The following is a 22,319-nucleotide window of genomic DNA, read 5'->3' on the forward strand; positions in this document are numbered from 1 at the left end:
AAGACAGAAGGACAGGCTTTTCAGACTATCACTCATAGCATGCGTGTGGACAGGAGACGAGAGACCAGGCAGACTCTCACACATCAGCTTTGTGACTTGTAGAAGTCAGAATTCAGACATAGATAGGGGTGCAGGGATAAAACAGCGCCTGTTTTCATCTTACCAAACTTCCGCAGGGAAATCACCAACTAAGGCCCCATGAATAATTTGTTTTCCCTGCCTTTACACACAAACACATACACATTCGCTCACTTGAGGACATGTTGATGGATTAGCATAAAAGAGCACAAAAAATCAGATCAGCCACCAAAATGTGTAAATCTAGCTGGTGGACAAGCATAGATACAGTATGTTGTTCATTAGCAAAAAATAACAGCATCCAGAGATGGAAACTTAAGTCTGTGACTGGGACGGTTGCAAAAAAAAAAAGATATTTTTTTTTGGGAATAATTATAATAATAAACAAAGTCAAACATTTCAGCCAGGGAACTTTTTTCCATGTTTGTCATGGTTACGGCTTCACATGTAATGTTTGCGAAATAAACTGAACGTTAATGTAGTACTCACTTGACAAGGTGATTGGCCATATCAGGGTCTCGGGCTGATACCGTGCCAATCGAGCTGCCAGCAGGGGTGTCTTCGTCCACCTCTAAAATGTACATGGCCCGACTGAAGACCGGAGGTTCGTCAACATCCGTGACTGTGATTCTGACCATCGCTGTGTCGCTGAACGGCCCCAGGTGCTCAAAGCGTCGATCTATATGTGTGTTGGTCACCTGCACCCTTAGCGAGTACAACCTCTTACTCTCGTAATCTATTGGCTGAACGAAAGCAGGTTATGAGAAAAAAGATAAGTCCTCACATCATTTTTAAATAAAAGGAAAGCCTGCTTCTGTCATCTGTTTCACATTCTCTCGCTGTGTCAACCTAAACTTTTTAATTTTTTTATCGAAAGCCATTTTTTAATACTTCTGTTAGAGTCAAGTCAAGTCAAGTGGTTTTTATTGTCGTTTCAACCATATACAGTTAGTACAGTACACAGCAAAACGAGACAACGTTCCTCCAGGACCATGGTGCTACATAAAAACAACAAAGGACCAACATAGGACCACATGAGACTACACAACGAAATAAAATACCTATATAAACTACCTATATATACCTATATAAAGTGCACGTGCAAACATGTGCAAAAAGTACAGGACAGTACAACAAATTACTGACAATGAACAGGACAATAGACAGTGCAGCGCCGACCAGTACTCAGTAGTGCAAAAAGATGACATTCTAAAAATGTAAACATAACATACTATGAGATAATAGAGAGTGCTTATCACTGCCCCTATTCTTTCGAGTTGAATGTCTTTTTATACAGATGGAGCATCGTGCTTTAATGCAGCCTTTTAATTATGGAACGATTAAAGACTCAAGGTGTGATACTTTACCTTGCACCCATTCAGGACTTCTTACATAGCTATCCTTCACTCTAGTTTAAGCAATGAGATTTGCATAATTGCCTGAGTCTCGTCAAAGCCTGACCCGACAGAGAGAGGAAATAAGCTATAGGAAGATTTCACCAGGCAAATAGATCCCTGCACTATACAAAGGGAGAAAAGGACTTTTTTTTGGCTCTGAATAGAATTAAGCACCATTGGAAAGTTGAACACAAAGGCTTTGATTTAGGGGATTACTTTCTAAGCACTTTGCTTTGTGTGTGTGTGTGTGTGGGTGCAGTGGAGGATTAAGTTGATTTATATGTTCAACTTAATGTTGCCACCTAATTTTGTTATATATATATATATATATATAAACTGTTTGGCCATAATGACCATCTTTATGTTTGAAGGAAAAAGTGTGAGGCTTGCATGTCGAAGAACACCACTCCAACCGTGAAGCATGGGGGTGGCAGCATCATGCTGTGGGGATGGTTTGCTGCAGGAGGGACTGGAGCACTTAAAAAAATTAATTGCATCATGAGGAAGGAAAATGTTATGGCTATATTGAAGCATCTCTTCCAAATGGACAATGACCCCAAGAATACCTCCAAAGTTGTGTCAAAATGGCTTAAGGACAACAAAGTCAATGTATTGGAGTGGCCGTCACAAAGCCATGACCTCAGTCTAAGCAGTCTCACACTGCCCTTTGTGGGCAGAACTAAAAAAGCATGTGCGAGCAAGGAGGCCTACATACCTGGCTCAGTAACACCAGTTCTGTCTGGAGGAATGGGCCAAAATTCCAGCAACTTATTGTCAGAAGCTTGTGGAATGCTTCCCAAAATGATTGGCCCAATTTAAACCATTTAAAGGCAATGCTATCAAATACTAACAAAGTGTTTGTAAACTTTTGACCCATGGGGAATGTGATTCTTTCTACTATTATTCTGGTATTTAATATTCTTAAAATAAAGTAGTGATCCTAACAAGAGGCGTAAAAAACATATGCAAGGTATGCAATGCATAGGGACGGCATGTGCCAGTGGATCACTAAAGGTGGTGCAATCGGCCTCCTTGGCCCCTCAAACATCACCTTCCCCACCCACTCAACAGTCATAATCAGCCTCGTCAACCCCTCAACCATATACCCCCCCCCCCACACACACACACTGCTCAACACTTATAATTGCCCTCCTCGACCTTATTTTAATAGCTTCACCGTTACATGAATTGATGTTTAAAACATAAGAGATAGGGGCTGTTTACCTTCTTTACCGTTATCACGCCTTCTTGACTCATTCCGTCTGTGATTATATTGAATGTATCTTGCCCATCGCCATCCAGAATAGAGTACCACATCTCCGCATTCTCTCCAAAGTCAGCATCATACGCTTTGATCCGGCCAACCGACGATCCGATTTCGGCTGATTCAGGAGTGGAGAGATGGTAGGTACCTGGATGTAGAGAAGAAGAGAAAAAAAGAAAAAAAAAATCAATTGAGTAAACAGTCAGGTGTTTGTACGAACTATTTGTTCTCAAGTGAGGTGCTTCTGTGTGCATTCGTCTATTTGTTTATCCTTCTCTTGGGAAAAACGGTTATTCTTTAATAGAATTTCAGCTCCGGTGAGCCATTGGAGGAGGTTCTTTTTAAACCCAGTTTGTGGAGACGGTTTCTGGTGTGGCTCTTGAATTGGATTTGAGACTGTGGCTAAGAGAGAGGGATTATCACCACAAATGAAGCTCCCTCTGTGTACTCTCTCTCTCTCTCTCTCTCTCTCTTTACCTTCATGTCTTCTTCCCCCTTTCTAGTTTCTATCCTTTTATCTCTGTCTTTCCCTTTCCACCCCTCTCTCTCACTCTAAAAGCCTATTTCTGTTGAAATTATTGTGAGTCACCATGGTCAGTTGGAGAAATGGGCCCAGAGCATTTCCATTATAATTCAGCTGAATCACAACGTACATGCCAGATAAGTTTGCTGTTCTGTGACCACACAAACAATTGTATTCAACAATCTAATTCCATAAGCTGAATCTGTTAAGTCTATTTGCAAGTTCTAGCACTGTGGACTTCTATACATCATGAGACCAGGTTGGTTTTATTAAAGTAAAAAATGTTATATAATATGATTAAATCAATCTGACTATGTTGTGTTACACCAATAAAAGTTTTGTCACGTGAAGGTACAGTATATCTGAACATTTTCACTTTTTACAGTGGAAGATAAGTCTTAGTTTAGTTTTACTCGACCATTTTCCACCCAGTGGAACACAAAAAGTGGATGCTAGGCAGTATGCTAGTCTTAGTCACCATTAACTTTCATTGAATTTTCCATACAATGTAACCAAATGGCGCCATGGGCTATCATTCCATCTAACATCTTTAGTGTTCCACGGAAAACAAAAGTCAAATGGATTTTGAACTCTCCCATTAAGTCCAGACATGTATAGGATGAATAATTGTTCTCTTACTGTGGGGGAATCGAGGAGGACTATTGTTGACATCCATCAGGGTGATGTTTACTGTAGTGGTCCCAGAGAGACCGCCCATCTGTCCAGCCATGTCCTTAGCTTGAATCACCACCTGATAGTGCTCGCGGTTCTCTCGAATCATGTTTGGCAGAGCCGTCCTTATGACGCCTGACAGAATGTATGGACACAGGTTTTGTTAAGTGCAACCTAATAAGCTGTTCTGTCTTCATTATAAATGTGTTAATGTCATGCTAAAAAAAGGTTGGACTAAGAAAAAAAAAGCATAACTAAGGAAATTAATTCCCTGCCTGGGGCTATTTTAAAGAGAGTTTTAATTGAGTAGGATGCCAATCTTCAAATCATGTTGTGATAAGGTTATTAGAGAACTGTACATGAAAGTGAAATTCATGAATTTATTTAACTGAAATACACACGAAAATACCACTACATTAACTAAGCTAATAAAGAGCTGTCAGACATTGCTCCCAAGATTAATACATGAATTATAATAAAGGGATAGTTCACCAAGAAATGACTATATTCTGTTAACAATAGTTCACTTTCATTTTGTTGTAAAACCATTAATTTCCTCTTAAACTTTCTAAAATTTACTTTCCTCTGTATAACATAAATGGAGATGTCAGGAAAAATGTTAGCTTTAGTCACCATTCGCTTTCATTGAATGGAGAGAAAAATAAAGAAATAAATTCAAATAAAACTGCTGTGAAAGTGAATGGTGACTGAGGCTAACATTCTGCCTAACATCTTGTATTGTGTTTATGGAGTATCAAAAGTCATATGGGTTTGGAACAACATAAAAGTGAGTAAATTATGACAATTTTCATTTATTTTATTTATTTAATTGTGTGAATTATCCCTTTAAGACTGAATAGATGATAACAATAAAATGTTCAAGTCAACCTTTACATTTAGTAAGAACAAATTACAATGTTTTCTTGATTATATTATATTATTTAAATTCAGCACATTTAAATTCAACACAATGTAAACAACTTGAAAATAAAAAATTACATTTAGAAATACAGTATGAAATAGTACATGATCCATATATAGACAGTTGTATAAACTTTGTTTAATTATTTATAAAACAAATTCATTGCAAATCATATTGTCTTTGTCTTGTCTTTGTTATTATTATTATTATTATTATTATTATTATTATTATTATTATAGTTAATATTTGTATGTTGTTACAAATCTGAAAACTTTATTTTAAATAATAATAATAATAAAGAAAAACAATCCAATATTTCAACATGGTCTCTGACTTTTGGACCCCTGTGCCTGGTTTCCGTATTGTATCCAAACTTTTAATAATTTCAAATTATGCTTGATCTTTAATGTATGCCCAGCTTACCAGTCTCAGGTTCAATTGAGAAATATGGCTGGCCCTGCAGTATGCTGTAAACCAGCTTGGCGCTGTTTCCATATGATTCATCATCTGCATCGGTGGCGGTAACTTTCATTACAAATGCACCTTAAGAAAAAAGAGAGAGAATTCAAGCGATAGATATAAGCTATGCACATGCATTTCCAAGATTTTCAGCTCCAAAAAGTCCCAACGTTTCTGTAAAACATGTTAATATTGTATTACTCTTGGGGGCCTGAGTAGCTCAGCGAGTATTGACTACCACCCCTGGAGTCACTAGTTCGAATCCAGGGTGTGCTGAGTGACTCCAGCCATGTCTCCTTAGCAACCAAATTGGCCCGGTTGCTAGGGAGAGTAGAGGCACATTGGGTAACCTCCTTGTGGTCTTGATTAGTGGTTCTTTCTCTCAGTGGGGCATGTGGTAATTTGTGCATAGATCGCGGAGAGTAGCATGGGCCTCCACTGCGGTGTCTCCACGGTGTCATGCACAAGGAGCCATGTGATAAGCATATGAGACTTGTCCTCTGACACCTGGATTGAGGTGAGTAACCGCACCACCTCGAGGACCTACTAAGTAGTGGGAATTGGGCATTCCAAAGTTTGTATATTTATGCTTAAGAGTTTTTCATGCTTTAGCTCAACATAAAACTCTATTGAAATAAATTGAGAGCTAAGTCTCCTATATGGAGTGCTATTTGTGTAACTTTTGGAGTTGCTGCCTATTTAGAGCAATCCAACTCAGCTACTTATGTGGTTCCATGATGGTTAGGATGCTGCTTTAAAATGCAGCTACCTACTGTATGTTGGCAGTAGGCGGCAAGGCAGCTCACTAGGTTTTGGAATGTAGCTTATACCTACAGTCATCCTCCAAAAAAAAGCGATCAAGGCAAATGCATGATCACTCGTTCTTTCATCTTCTTTATCTCAGTGTATTTCTTATCTAAATCCTGGTCTGATAATTACTCCAGCAACATGCTGAGATGGACATATCTTTAATAGTAGTTTCTCTTTCGCTAGCTCTCTCCGGGTCTTCCAATTCATTTTCTGCTCTGATGGAATCTGCTGTATGTTGCTAGGAGACGTCAAACTAATAATCTGTTCAAAGAAACATTATAATTAGAGCAATTAATCCAAAACTAACATGATTTTGGGGGGTCATTTTAAGCTTGACACAACTTTGGACAGCTGCAGGAGAGGGAGCAAATGCAAATGTGTCTGATATAAAAAGCCCTTCTAAATATGACTGCAGTCCAAAAGTAATGATAAAATAACAGGGTAAGGGATGCTCATAAGCACAAGGCAGTTGCATTTTTCTATAACACAATGGCAGCAAAATCAATATGAATAAAGAAATGTTTAATGAATAGTTACATTCAGTATTAATAATAATTTCAACTAAACTGATTGACTAAATTGTAGCCATCTGCATATGTCATAAACATGGAACTGCCAAAATGTGCAAAAGTTACAAATAAATTCCCCCCACCCTCTCACATCAATTGTCATGTTTTACTCTTAATCTTGTATTCATAAATTCTCACTATAACCTTGATTTTTGCTTTTTTAAAGAAAAGGAGGGATGAGTAAAAATGTATTTTAAGGGTAATCAACATTATGCCCCAAATGCTGTCGATTGAACATAACATGTATTGAACCCAGAACGTTCCTTTTAAATCGAACCTATTCATTTTAGAAATCACATTTCAAAACTTTGTGACTGTGTCCAAAACCTAAAGAAGGCTGGCATTTTGGGTAGTGTATAGAGGTAGGAAGGCATCAAGGCCTGTCAAAAAACAATGTTTGTGAAACATATTTACCTGATTGGCTTTTGTATCTATTACTGCCTATGATATCCCATAATCTTGAGTGTGCTGTTTGGTAGTTAGGTGAAAGTATAAAAATGGCATCTTAACAAGTGTTTGAAAGAATAAATTAATTCATATATACACATTGTTTGGGGAGTAATGGAATACATGTAACGGGAATACTTATTTAAATAATTGGTAATTACAATACAGTACATTCAAATAGTATTTTGATTCCTGAAGAGATTGCGAAGCAATCATCTGTGTTCCACAGCTGCTTTCGTGTCCTTGAATAACGTATAACGTGCAAGTAAGGGCAGCTAGTGGGCTTTCTGGTGCCCTCCTAGGGTAAGATGGTGCCCCCCTAAGGAGTTGGTGCCCTACACAGACTGCATAGTCTGCTTATAGGGAACGACGGTATTGGCTTGGATGCATAATTTGGTTTGTACTAGCAACGGCAGATTCTGATCCGTCACGTAAGAAAGTAGTTCCATGCACAAATGCGTTTTTATTACCATACTTATTTTTTTTTTTTAATTTACTTGTTCATTGAACTGTTGTATATAATAAATATCACATGAGCAAGAGTTCTATATGACCCTATGTGACAGGGCGGAGGGTGGGGCCAGGTCATGATTCTGCACACCTGGCCCCTTATCAAGCCTCCGAGAGGGATAAGTGCAGACTGCGGACGGTGTTGCAACAGAGAGAGAGAACGTTTACTGGCAGCTTTCTGACATATTTGTGCATTTTTGGGTTAAGTTTGTCGTTAAATATTATTTATATGGTCAAGCCGGTTCTCACCTCCTCCTTTCCATGAATCCCTTTCACCCTAAATCAGCACTGCTTTGATTACCTATGCCACATTTAAATGTAGGAGTGAATCCCATAAATTATCGTTGCATATGTTTACGGAATACAGGAGTGACTCCCGCAATTGCGATGTTTGACAAGTATTGTCATAGTAATGCTGCAGCAACTTGCGCCTGTAAAACATCAATTCCATCAATTTAACCCGGTTTTTTGTTGGCTGTGAGCAAAGAGATTATCCACCACAGATCTATTATCATCTGACAATGTTTAATTAGCTGCCATAGACAGAATTACTGTGTTTTCTTTATGCACGTCAAAGCAGCTGTTGTCAAACACTGCGCTTGCTCTGGACTGTAATGTATGTGTTACCCTGAGACCACAGGGAGGGTGAGAGAAACTACTGATGAGAGAGGATACATGCATGAAGACACACACCTCTGTAAGTGTTATTTACACCAGGAGATGACAGACACTTCTGTCTCTTCATGTGCCATTGATCACGTCAATAACAAGAAGTTGTTCAGTGTGGTTCCGTACACACTTCGTGGAATTTGAGAAAACGTGGTTGTCTACCTGAATTTTTCAGAAGTTCATTTGGTTGTAGAATGCAGTTGTCACTTCTGTATTTTACTTAACTGTGTGTGTAAAGAACAAGATTAAGCACTAAAAGGTGAACTGACAACTGTATTAAGCTGCAGTGTGTATGTGGCCACTGTTTCAAAAGTATAGCAACAAGACATAAACATTATACAGTATGTGTTAACATTATTTTAGCTTGATAAAATCTCATAAAGCACTAATGTTATCTATGTAAAGTATCCAATAATAGGATTACATTTTTTCGTTGTCATGACAATAACGTTGTAATAATGAACATAACTTTACACAGATAAGACTAGAAAGCAATTTTATCACACTAAAATTATTTTAACACGTAATATATTTAAGTCATGTGGCTATATGTTTGAAACAATGTGCATTTAAGCATTTTTTTTACTGTCCCCATTCATATATAAGGTCAGAACTTTATATATATATTAGGGCTGTTGATTTAACGCGTTAATTCAGTGCGATTAATTTGACAGAAAATAACAATGCAATTAATCGCACCATAATAAGGAAGATTCCTGAGAAACGCAAGCTTGTAGTACCACCTGTTTACTCCAGAGGGCAGTAAGTGAAATTTCAACTGTATGAGCAACGCACAGTTTATACAGTGAAGAAAACACTTCATTAGGCAGAACAACGCAAACATACGTTACATTCTTGCGATCAAAACAATTGAAGGAGCGCAAATGCGAACTAAGGGATCTCAAGATGTGTTTAAAGATTGAGTATTAAACTATATTAACTTGAAACAGTGAACTAAACATTTTATGTTTATGACGCAACGCACCCGAGATGCAACACAAGCATGTCTAACGCAGGTGTAGATTGACCGGCTCTTAAACAAGCCCTCATAATAAATCTCCAACTGATTGACAAATTCACTTGTGAAATGGATTGCTGTGAACTGTATGCCATTGATTGGCTTATGATCAATAATATGGTAGTAAACAATACATTGTATTCTAAAGCCGTTTTTTGTATTGTCTTATCATTGATAACTCTTCTGCTACAAGAATGTAATGCACTTGAATTATCTGAATATTTTTATTATTATATATATATATATATATATATATATATATATATATATATATATATATATATATATATATAGGCCTATGTATAATCTTTATATATTGAATTTTTGTTATATGAGGGGCTTTCTCAACAAATATTTATATGTGATTAATCGTGATTAATTAATCAGGACACCATGTAATTAATTTGATTAAAAATTGTAATCGATTGACAGCCCTTATATAATTATATATTTATCTCATTAAAATATATCATTTTTTTTTTTTTTTTTGGTAATCAACATTATGCCACAAATGCTGTTGATTGAGCCTAACTTTTATTGAACCCAGAACAATATCTTAAGATTCAAATTCTGTTAACTAACTAAATAAATGAAGAAGTAAATAAATAAAACAAGCATTATAGCCATTTACTTAGCAAAGTCGAAAGTTCATTTGAATTTGTTCCAGATCATTAGACATGATGACGTGATGCGTTGGAAGCTGTTTACATTGAAAATCATATTTAAAACCAGTTGCTTCATGAGGTACTGTACCTTCATACATAAGCATTGTCAGTTAAGTCATTGTTCTGACTGGACATCATGGCAGCTGCCACAGGTTCGGACACATCCGATGGATCTGTTTAAATTGGACTAAAGCCTGATGGTAAAATTCTTGCCTCAAAGTACACATTTACAACAAGAAAAGTTCGATCTTGGGCTGGCCTTTGAAATATCTAGAGAGAAATAACTTTGTCCTGCAAAATCAAGGGCAAAATCACACTTCATTCCTATTTGCCAACAGCCATGCTTTCTATTACAGTCACGGCTGCATCTAAGTCTCTCTTTTTCATTTGTATACTACTGACATCTTACTGTTCTTTCTTCTCAATAGACTTTAGAGGTGACTTCACATTTTCTTAGTCTCACCTCTGAAGGTTGACCAGGCGTGCGTGTTGTTTCCGCCATGGATCAACTGCGTCCTTGGCATCAACAAGACCTCTGACGAGAGGCCTGCGCTCTGCAAACGGCTCAGAGAATACTAATGAATGCGGAAACATCTGTTGCACTTCGATCCCATTCAGATAACACAGAGATAAACAGGGTCTCTACCTTCATGGATGGCCAGAGCTGGTTAACGGTAGGCACGTTCGCAACACATGGCCAGTTTGTTCGGTGTAAACGCGACTGCCACCGTGACCTCTCGGTTTGGCAAGCAGAGCTGTTTGTGAAGTAGTACAGGGCTGGGAGAAAGGAAGAGCTAAAGTGAAGTGTCAAACGAGCACGCTGTCCCATTTACGTTACAGAGTAGTGTGGATGATGTAACTTTGAACCCCATGGAGAAATAAAGGAACGAAAGGAAGAACGAGACTGCCGGAAAGTGAATCGGAAAAGAAAGGCAGGGCTGGGTTTCAAATGCATAAGCCTGGGGGGAAAAGACTGTGGTCCATTTACAAGGCTGCTTTTACCAGATTGTGTTGAATAAATAACTCCCTTGCCCTGAGTTAAATAAAGAATTGCTGTAGCATTACATGCTTTTACATTTAGGAAAAAAATAAAATCGGTAGTGACAGTGCAGGGAGGAATCTCCTGTTTGTAATGTTAAGAATCAGAATAAAACAACATTGAATGAAGTCAGCTTGTAAGACACGGGTACTTCATAGGAGATTTCGAAGGCTCCTAACAGCAAAAACATAAAGGAGATTGGGTGCTGTAATGTAAGAATCAAAAAGAGATTCCCTTAGGCCTGAGTTGAGTGGTTTTGTACATGTGTCTGGAAAGATGACTGGTAGTGTTTCAGGCCGGAGGGTACTCTCTACTATACTTCTACTGTCCGATAAGAGATTCATATTTTTACTGAATAATGAATACCTATTTGTTTTAATGACAAATTTCATGTTGGATTGATTCTTAGCACACTTGGTGATCATATAGTTGATGTGAGTATTTTCAAAGTCGATTTCCCTACTCTTTTCCCAATTATTGTTTCTGTAATTTGTTTAGTGATGGGTGTGGGGGAGTGGTTAACTAAAAGTAGCGACACTACTACCTTAACCTCATTTTCAGTTGCTTGACATAAGCTAAGCTATTTTCACAATAGGCAAGCTTTTCACTAAGGAGCTACATTTTCCAATGTATTGCGCTGTAGCGTCACAAAACAGTACATTTGTCACATAGTAATGTGCGAACACGAACACGCTCACCTAAATTGCTCTCTCTTTCTCTCTCGTGTAGCACTAGGAAAACTGAATATTTTAAAGGATTAGTTCACCCAAAAATTTAAATTCATAATTGACTCGCCCTCATGTCATTCCAGATACGTATGTTCTTTCTGTATTCTTCGGAACACAAATCGAGATTTTTTTAGAAGCATATCTCAGCTCTGATGGTCCATACAATGCAAATGAGTGGTGGACAGAACTGAAAGTGTCCAAATAGCACATAAAGGCATCATAAAAGTAATCCACACAACTCCAGTTGTTTAATCAATGTCTTTGGAAGTGATCCTGTTGGTTTTGGGTGAAAACAAGCCAAAATGTAACTCCATTTTTTACTGTACGATTATGGTTTCAAGCTCGATTACACTTCCTAGTGCTTATCACATGCACAGAGTGATAGATGGCGCTATAAGAAGTGTAATAGAGCTTGAAATCACGATCACCAAGGATACTGCTGTCAAGATTTGTAGCGAGAAACTAGTTATATTTGTGTCTGTTCTTAACCAAAACCAACTGGACCACTTCAGAAGACATTGATTAAACCACTGGAGTTGTGTGGATTACTTTTATGATTCCTTTATATTATATTTGGACCCTTAGAGTTCTGGCAACCATTCACTCACATTGAATTGACCATCAGAGCTGAGACATTCTTCTAAAAATCTTTATTTGTGTTCTGCAGAAGAAAGAAAGTCAAACATATCTTGGATGCATGAGGGTGTGTGAATGATGAGGGAATTTTCATTTTTAGGTGAACTATCCCTTTAAGTAAATTGGTTATTTAGGACAGTTCGTGTCAATGAACAAAAATAAACGATTTCTTTATAGTTTAGCGTTGGGAACTATGACTCACTTTTGTGGTTAGTTTTTCTTAAACATTTTTACTAAGATAGATTATTACAACATAACTTATAATACATTATTTAAATTCATCCTGATCCCCCCTTGGAAGTTTGCTGAGGCCCCCAATTCCATTCTAAAATTAAAATTTCCGGCACATTCTTTTCTAATTTTCTTGAAGATATCAATAAAACAGCAAGAAAAAAGTTTTAATATTGACCAAATTTCACAACAATGTTAACGTTTTCACGTAAAGCTGTATATAATGGGTAATTTTTGAATATCTGGTCATGTGACAAAAATTGTGCACAGTTCTCTTACGAGAGGTTCTCTCGTATTGCGTAAGCTAGCTTACGCTACGGGAAAGATTCATCTTTTCTGAGATATTGAAGCCAAAAAATTATCCTTAATTTTTGTATCCATTGTCAACGCAGTGCGGCAGCTGCAGACCTTGAGCGAGCTAGCTAGCGAGCTCATAGGTTGCTCTGCGGCAACTGCTGCAGCCTATAGACGAGCTTGGGTGAACTCGCATCCAATGAGAGGCGTCCGCGCGCTCACTGCATCAAAGCCCGCCAAAATGGGCGTGACTAGAGTGCATATAAGCGTAGTTCGTAGGCTGGAACCCTGATTTTCATCTCTTCAGCGAAGCTCTCCGCATCGCTGACCTGGAAGCCACGTCGCCGTTTGAGGGGCATCTAGCAAGTGTGGACAGCGCTAGAAGAAGCCGGCCGTCTCAGCCACCTTCAGCCATCCTGCGAGCTACGCCATCCGGCGACGTATCCTTTTATTAAGCAAGCTAGTTCTCACGAACTATTCACAAAAAGTACTGGCGTCTTTTTCAAGATGCCTCGCTCCACTTGCGCCTCATGTCGCGCCCTTCTCAGCACAGGAGACCGCCACATCATCTGCGCTCTCTGCCTGGGACTGGGGCACGCAGAGCTCGCCCTCACTGAGGCGGATCGCGATTTCTGCGAGGAGCTACCGATGTCGACCCTGCGGGCTCGACTTCGAAGCCGATCAAAGCAGAAACCGCCAGCGCCGCCTACCCTCAGCCGCGCAGGAAGAAGCGCCGCTCACAAAGGCTGCGGAAACTGTGGTTGAAGCGACTGCCTCGCCGGAGCCTCTCCCTCGAGCATCGCTTTCACCCTCCCGCCCCCGGGGCCAGCGCAGTTGCCGCCCGGCGGCCGCACTGCTGCCATCTCCGGATGACGAGCGGAGGATAAGGGCCGCTGTTCCATCATGGCTTCGGACAGCGAGGAGTGGACAGGCTCCCAAGCCTCCTCCTCAGCCCAGGAATCCAGCAGGACCAGCGCCCGAGTCGAAGGGGAGTTAACACGCCTCCTCACACAGGCCGTCGACCGCCTCGGGCTCAGTGGTCACCGCCCCTGAGCAGGCACCCAACAGACTTCGGCGGCTGCTTTCTTCAAAGCCATCGCCGCTCTACACCCGCGGCCGGGCGCTCCCTTCCTGCGGAATTACATACGGAGCTTGCAAAGTCGTGGAGCGCTCCGTTTTCAGCCAGGACCCGTTCACGCGTCTCCACCTCTCTCGCGTCGGTGGGCGGCGCCACTGAAGAGGCTACTCCTCCATCCCCGGTCGAGGACTTCGGTAGCAGCACACCTTTGTCCGCCCTCCGCGAGATGGCGTTCCAAGCCTGTGCTCCGTCTAAGGCCTGCAGGCGACTTCCGCCCTATGTTGGCGCGCCTATTCGCCGCCCGGCCAAGCGCATCTGCTCTGCACTCAATGGCGTTTTACAGATCCTACAAGCAGACCTTCTTCGGAGTGGGATGAGAAAGGCAGGCACCCAGAGGCTGTTACTGATCTCTGGCGCGACAGACCTCGCCCTTCGCGCTACCAAAGCTGCAGCCCAAGCTCTAGGGAAGTGCATGGCCTGCGCTGACTGTGACCGAGAGACACTTATGGCTAACACTAGCCGACATGGGAGAAGCAGAGCGCTCCACGTTCCTCAACGCACCGCTCTCTCCAACCGGTCTCTTCGGCTCCGCGATGAGTGGCATTGTTGACCGCTTCTCAGAAGTCCAGAAAGCCACCCAAGCCATGAACCTCTTCCTGCGGCGTCGCGCTAAGCTCCTCTGCAGGCCGCTCACGTGATCAGCCTCCTGCACGAGCCTCTTCACGGCGCCCAGTTCAACAATCTCAGACTTCTCAGCGTCGACAGGGCGGCCGCCCTCGTCAGCGCTCAGACAGCCGCCGCAGACCGCCGCCCCAGCGGGCCTCGATCTAAGGTAGCGCTGAAACCCGAGCAGCCGAAGTCTTCCTAACTGTGTTGAACAAGCGGCGGCTCAGTCCGCCGCGGCGGACCACTGTCAAAGCTTTACCCCTGTCAGTCCCCTTCTCTCAGGCTACTACAGTGGTGAATTTAGCAGCCAACAAGCCGGTGACACTGCCCGCTTGCCTGCACTCAAAGCGCCGTTTTCACGGCGACCCAAATAAATCTTGTAAAGAGCAAACATGTCTTATGTGTAGAAAAAGTGCCCACAACCCAGTGTTAGCCCCTACACACAAGCATAACACATTCCGATGCCCCTATCAGAGCACGCTCTCATAAAGCGATTACTGAACCGCTCGGCGTCAGAGTCAATGAAGGCGCCCACAAATGCGTCTGTGCGCCCATTCTCTGCCAGCTCTGTCACACGACCAGCCCTATGTGTAGAAAATGTGCCCACAATCCAGTGTTCACTTCTGCACACAAGCACTGCATGTCTCGTGTCCCCACCAGAGCACGCTCACATAAAGCGATTCATGAACCGCTCGAGCGCTAGAGTCAATAAATGCGCCCACAAATGCGTCGCGCGCCCATTCTCTGCCCGCTCTGTTACACGGCCAGCAACCATTCCTCTGTGTGTAAGTCCCGTGCCCATGACTATGCTTGCGCATCACGTAACAGATGTGACTCTTTCCCCATTCATTCCAATCGGAAGTCACTCACAAAACAGCCTGTTCATGCTGTCTGCGAGCAATCATGCATGAACACACTAAACGCGCTCACACATTTTGTTCAGCGCTCTGTGTGCGGCAATCAGAGCGAATTGGCCATTCACCCTCTAGCGTTACGCTTCAAAGCGTGGGAAGCTATTCCAGGGATATCCAAGTGGGTGTTAAGCACAATACAACAGGGCTATTTGCTACAGTTCGATCGCCGCCCCCTCGCTTCAGAGCGCGGCTCGAAACCACTGTGAACACGGAAGCAGCGTGCATGCTTCGTTCAGAAATAGCAAGCCTTCTGTGCAAAGGGCCATAGAAAAGTGCCACCCTCTCTGAGCGAGTCGGGGCTTTACAGCCGTTATTTTCTTGTTCCCAAGAAAGACGGCGGCCTCAGACCCATATTAGATCTCAGGGTTTTGAACAAGGTGCTTGCAAAAGACCGTTCAAAATGCTTACAATCAGGAAACTCCTCGCGCATGATGCGCCAGGGGACTGGTTTATTTCTCTCGATCTGAAAGATGCATACTTTCAGATTCAGATAAATCCCGTCACAGGCCATTCTTGAGATTACGCCCGACGGCCAGGTTTATCAATACACCGTCCTTCCGTTCGGCCTGTCCTTAGCACCCGTACTTTCACGAAGTGCATGGATGCGGCGCTCGCACCCCTCGCGGAGTCAGGGTTTGCGAATTCTGAACTATTTGGACGACTGGCTGATTATGGCTCAGTCACATATGGAGCTTCTGTCTCACAGAGTCAGTTCTCCTCAGCCATCTGAACAGTTTGGGTCTTGCAGTCAATTGGACCAAGAGCTCACTACAGCCCAGTCAGACCATTTCCTTCCTGGGAATAGAACTAGACTCCGTGGCAATGACGGCTCGCTTATCTACACAGCGCGCACGCCGTGTTCAGCGACTAGCCGCATCTTTTCAGATGAACAGCCTCACGCCTCTGAAGAAATTCCAGAGAGTGCTAGGTTACATGGCCTCAGCCGCAGCAGTACTTCAGCTGGGTTTACTGCACATCGCCCGCTTCAGCATTGGCTAAACACCCTGGCGTCTCGCCGGGCTTGGGCCACAGGCCGCCAGCCCATCAAGGTGACTCAGACCTGCATATCAGCTCTGCAGCCCTGGACAGTGGCCGAATGGTATCAGCGGGAGTGACAATGGGAGCTGTATCTCGCCGAAAAGTCATCTCGACAGACGCGTCCAACACGGGTTGGGGCGCGGTCTCGCGAGGGCTCTCCGGTTTTCGGCCTATGGTCAGTTCAGGAAAAGCTCCTTCACATAAATTGTCTGGAAATGATAGTGGTCGAGTACGCGCGCGTGCGCTTTCTCCCGGTCATTCAGGGTCACCACGCCCTGGTCCGTTCGGACAACAGATCTGTGGTATCCTACCTAAACCATCAGGGCGGTGTCAGATCCAGGAACCTCTTCCATCTGACAAAACACATACTGAGTTGGTCCCAGTGCCACCTGCGCTCGCTGAGGGCGACGCACGTGCCAGGCCACCTGAACGACGGCCCGGACAGACTGTCCAGAGACAATATTCCCCAGGGGAATGGTCCCTACACGCTCAAACAGTCCAGACGTTATGGCTCTATTCGGCAGAGCAGAGATAGACCTCTTTGCGTCCAAAGAGAACTCTCACTGCCCAATATTTTTCTCGAAGCGAGGACGCGCTGGCCCAGGACTGGCCCAGACGCCCGCTTACGCCTTCCCTCCCGCCTCGCTATTGCCACAGGTAATGTAGAGGATCAGGAAACGCGTCACTCGGTGCTCCTCATAGCCCCGCGTTGGGAGAATCAGACATGGTTCCCGGAGCTTACGCAGCTGTCACTGACAGCCGCGTGGCCCATCCCAGTGAGAGCAGATCTCCTCTCTCAAGCTCAGCGGCACAATCTGGCATCCCCACCCAGAGCGCTGGGCGCTGCATGCGTGGGTGATCAACGACTACCCGCCGCTTTGCCAGAAGGAGTAATAAACACCATCATACACGCTAGAGCCCCTTCCACGAGAAGACTCTATGCGTCAAAATGGTCTGTGTTCTCAAAATGGTGCACCGACAGAGACCTGGACCCACGGACATGTGGGGTGTCGTCGCTGCTCAGTATTTCTACAAGAGCTGCTGGATAAGGGCAGATCCCCATCCACGCCAAAGTGATGTGGCGGCCGCTGCGGCGTTCGCTGAACCCTGCACGCCAGTCATGGGGTAAAAACGAGCTGGTCATCCGCTTCCTCAGGGGAGCTAGAAGGATGAACCCCCCGCTCTCCATCGGTTCCTATCTGGGATCTTTCTATAGTTCTCAAACTATGAAAGCCCCCTTTCGAACCACTTCAATCCGTGGATTTGAAATACCTTTCACTCAAAACCGTTTTTCTGACTGCCCTGTCATCAGTCAAACGTGTGGGAGACCTTCACGCGCTGTCTTGAGTTTGGACCAAGTGACTCCAAGGTCATTTTAAAGCCTAGACATGGCTATGTTCCCAAGGTGATCGGTACTCCTTTCAGAGCACTGGTCATTTCCCTATCGGCGCTGCCAGCACCGGATAGCGAAAGCGACGCCAATCTCCTTTGCCCGGTCAGAACACTGAGATTGTATACTGCGCGCTCCGCTGCTTTCAGACGCTCCGAGCAGCTTTTCGTTTCGTTCGGAGGGCGCACCAAAGGTCTCGCCGCCTCGAAACAGACACTATCTAGATGGATAGTGGACGCTATTGCTGCTGCATACGGCGTCAAAGACCTGCCATGCCCATTGGGCATTAGGGCTCACTCCACTAGAGGCATGGCATCCTCGTGGGCATGGTCCAGCGGAATTTCCATTCACGACATATGTGTGGCAGCGGGATGGACTTCCTCCACCTTTGTCAGATTTTACAATATGGAAGTGCCCGCTCTGCAGGCAAAACTACTAGCGGTTTATCACGCTACAGCTCCCTGGTGAGCTGCACTGATGGGACACATTCCACACAGACCGGCACCGCCGCTCTGTCGCTCCCGGTCCTACTATGTGCTTATGTATTACACAATCAATGACCCGCATTCTTGCCGGCCAAATATTATTTCCCCACTCATAAGGGCTCCCCGGTCCCCCCTTAATTCCCTGGGGCTCATACAGTGGATGCTTGCGTGCGACGGCGTTGACAATGGGTTCCCGTAGCGTAGCTAGCTTACGCAATACGAGAGAACCTCTCGTGAAGAGAACGTATCGGTTACCTAACGTAACCTCGGTCTCTCTAGATGAGGGAACGAGTATTGTGTAGCCGGCCGTGCTTCGCGCCACGAGCGACTTTTCGCTTCAGTCAATGAAAACCAGGGTTCCAGCCTACGAACTACGCTTATATGCACTCTAGTCACGCCCATTTTGGCGGGCTTTGATGCAGTGAGCGCGCGACGCCTCTCATTGGATGCGAAGTTCGCCCAAGCTCGTCTATAGGCTGCAGCAGTTGCCGCAGAGCAACCTATGAGCTCGCTTAGCTAGCTCGCCAAGGTCTGCAGCCGCCGCACTGCGCTGACAATGGATACAAAAATTAAGGATAATTTTTGGCTTCAATATCTCAGAAAAGATGAATCTTTCCCGTAGCGTAAGCTAGCTTACGCAATACTCGTTCCCTCATCTAGAGAGAACCGAGGTTACGTTAGGTAACCGATACGTTTTCATGATAAAGGGGGTGACATATCTAACTCACTGACACATCTTACAGCACCCTGCTACCTATAAAAAAGGTGTTGAAACTGCAAAAAATTTAAATAAATACAAAATAAATTTAATTCGGTGACATTTGACACTTCTGTCACATTTGTGTCAAGACTTCCCAAACTATGAATTGACAAACATAAATAGGTGCACCAAGACACACACAACCACTTCAAGCATAATTTCCTCATTCCTTGTGATTTAGTCTTTGATTAATTTGCTGGTCACAATGATTAACATCCACAATGATTATCTTATCATAGCACAAAATCTTTAATCAAAACCGGCTGCCTTGTTTTTGTCAGAACTGCAAATGAGTTTTGATTAATTTGAGATAAACCTGTGGGTTAATTTGTTGCTTTGTGATGAGTAATTGATTTCAGCTTGCTGCATCCCCATCATTTATTTTGATTCTCACTCTTTCTCTCTTAATGGGGATAAATTCATTGATAATTGAACGAATTCAGACAGGATATTGTGAAGTTGAATGTTTGTCATAGTTTTTTAATCAACGCTGATCAAGTGGATGAAAGAAAGTGTTTAAGCTTAGCATTAAAAAAAGCAAGTGTGTTTGTTTTAATTGGCCAATGTCACTTTGCTTTTCATGGTGAACATTTTTTTACTGCTCAGTAAACAGACATTATTTTTTACTACTTTGCACGTAATTATTTTGAATTGTGCTTTTGTATCCATGTTTGTCTTTTTCATAAGTCCAGAGTCATTTGGGATTGGATGTTTATTTGGAGATACTTTAGCTTAAATTAGGCTCTTGTGTGAGTGAGTGTGAATGGAGTGAATGAAAAAGTAGTTTTTTGTAAAATAAAAACCTTGCACCTGGACTAACAAATCTTCATAAAAACAGTCATTTTGTTTTTGTACAAGCTGATTTCAGCGTTAATCCATTAATATTCATAGTTATAGGGTTAGGGTTAGGGTTAGTTAGGGTTAGGGTAAGGTTAGGGTCAGGGCCATTGCTAATGGGGTGAAACGTGGTAACGATTCTAGGGGCCAACAGGTCCAGGGGGGCCCTCAACAAATTTTAAACTGTATAAAATCAGAGCAATATACAGTCAGGGATCCCAGAATCCCTTGCTACGGCCCTGGTTAGAGTTTGAATGTTATTCTAGCACTCACACATTGTGGATATGCATATCTGCATGCTGATATGTACTGTACATTACCAATATGGGGACAGTTTCTTACACATAAATTTGTGCAATTTACAACATACATTTTTCATAATTTTCAGGTTCATAGAGTTTGAAGTAATAAGTGGTGGACCGATTTTGGTCTTTTAATGGCCGATGCTGATATCCAGAGAGCAGGGTGGCCGATAGGCCCATACAATGCCAATATTTCACACAATTTATTATAGTAAATAACATAAAAATAAAATTGCTAAAAATATTATAAACCCTTATTTAGTACTATATACACTCAATTTCACACAACATTTAACTTTATAAAAAATAAACTAAACAAAAAATATTCATATATCATCTGATTTCTGTTTAGTCAGAAATTTTGCTCAAATAAAATGTCAGTATATTAGAAAGAAGGCCAGCAACCATGGATGGCATGTCCACATTAGCAATCGCATTTTCCCAAAAAAATTAAATAAATATAGATTTACAGTGCACAGTAAATAACGCATTTACTTCTAGCACACGTGAAGCACTTTTACTTTGACACTCACACGCTCGTTTAAACTTGTCTCTCCTTTAATTAAAAATGTTGCAAAAAAGGCACTTAAAATAGAAGCGAATGGGGCCAGTTTTTACACATTAAAACACTAATTGTTTCAGCCACAAATGGAAACATTATACATGTTAACATGACTTTAGTGTTCATTGAAGTGCCTGACTGTAACTGTGAGTTTTGCTTTAAAAACAGATAAATACATAAACAAACAAACAATAAATAAATAAGAAGTCGTGAGTCAAATTCATTATGAAACATGCCATACATGCTGTCGATTGAGGTTAAGTTGATAACATGTAATAATAATTTAAGATATGTATGAGTGTGCTATATACTTTAGGCTAATATTCGCTATAACTTTTTGTATTTTGAATACTTGAAGTACACATTGAAATGTACAGAAAATATGTTTATGCGCTTAATGTATGAAAACCTATGAATATAGTTGAGTTCACATTCTGTTATTAGAAGTTAATTGAAATTAATGCCATTTTATTCCCAACACTATACTGGTTTTACAAATTATTAAAAACATTTGAATGCAATAAGTAGCTTCTAAATAGTTCTAGAAGTAATTTTAAATAGTACACATTACATTTACCTAAAATTTGAAGCTGCACTCTTGAACCAAGATGTAAATAATGAAAAAGTAACACGTTCATTTACTCACCAACATTAGACATCTCTGCTACACTGGCCACATAACTGTCCTTGGCAAACTTTGGCTCATTGTCATTGATGTCATGGATTTTGATGACAAATTCCGAGCCCCTCTCCAAATCCTGCCCAGAGGATTTGTTGACAGCTTTGGCGCTCAGGGTGTACGACGCTTTCTCTTCCCTGTCTAGCCTTCGGGTGGCATGAATATCACCGGAATTCTCATCAATCTCAAAAATTGTTCCAGCCCCGTCTCCTGTGAGGACATATTTCACTGAGCCATCTTCTGTATCCATGTCTGAGTGTAGCTGAAAAAGAGTTAAGAGGGTTTCATGAAATTAGCCATTTCATTGGAACTAACAGTTCCTGATTGAACTGTTTTCTTAGTGTGTGTTTTGGCAAATTGTTCGCAAGTATGCTCAGTCTGTCTAGTATAAAGGTTCAGCCTGTGGCCAAATGGTTACACCGTTTTGCTAAACAGAGTTTAACACTTTTCTGGATTTAAAATCTGTAAGTAAGAATGTGTGTCTTGAGGTATGTTTTTGAATGAGTCATGAATATGTAAATATGAATGTGAAGTGGTTTAAAGCCCTAGTTGGTTTAATGTTCTTTGTGTGTAAAGCTCCAAATTCTGACTTCAGAAAAGAAAAGAAAAGAAAAAAAAGTTTAAAAGTATTTAATTCACATCAGTATCTATAATAAGCAAGCTCACTCTGAAGCTCT

At 42.1% G+C, this 22,319-nt stretch overlaps 1 protein-coding gene across 1 annotated transcript in view; it reads right to left on the reverse strand.

The window, feature by feature from the left end:
• LOC127633249 (cadherin-10-like) overlaps positions 1-22,319 on the reverse strand; it is an 83,018-nt gene that overhangs the window by 19,869 nt on the left and 40,830 nt on the right. The window contains exons 3-7 of the mRNA XM_052112200.1: positions 21,610-21,904; positions 5,280-5,399; positions 3,902-4,069; positions 2,700-2,887; positions 568-821 (exon numbers count right to left, since the gene is read on the reverse strand). Of these exons, the coding sequence (XP_051968160.1) occupies positions 568-821; positions 2,700-2,887; positions 3,902-4,069; positions 5,280-5,399; positions 21,610-21,904 (1,025 nt within the window). The remainder of the gene's footprint in view (positions 1-567; positions 822-2,699; positions 2,888-3,901; positions 4,070-5,279; positions 5,400-21,609; positions 21,905-22,319) is intronic.

Source organism: Xyrauchen texanus, chromosome 40 (genome assembly GCF_025860055.1).
Source record: "Xyrauchen texanus isolate HMW12.3.18 chromosome 40, RBS_HiC_50CHRs, whole genome shotgun sequence".
Lineage (NCBI taxonomy): Eukaryota > Metazoa > Chordata > Actinopteri > Cypriniformes > Catostomidae > Xyrauchen > Xyrauchen texanus.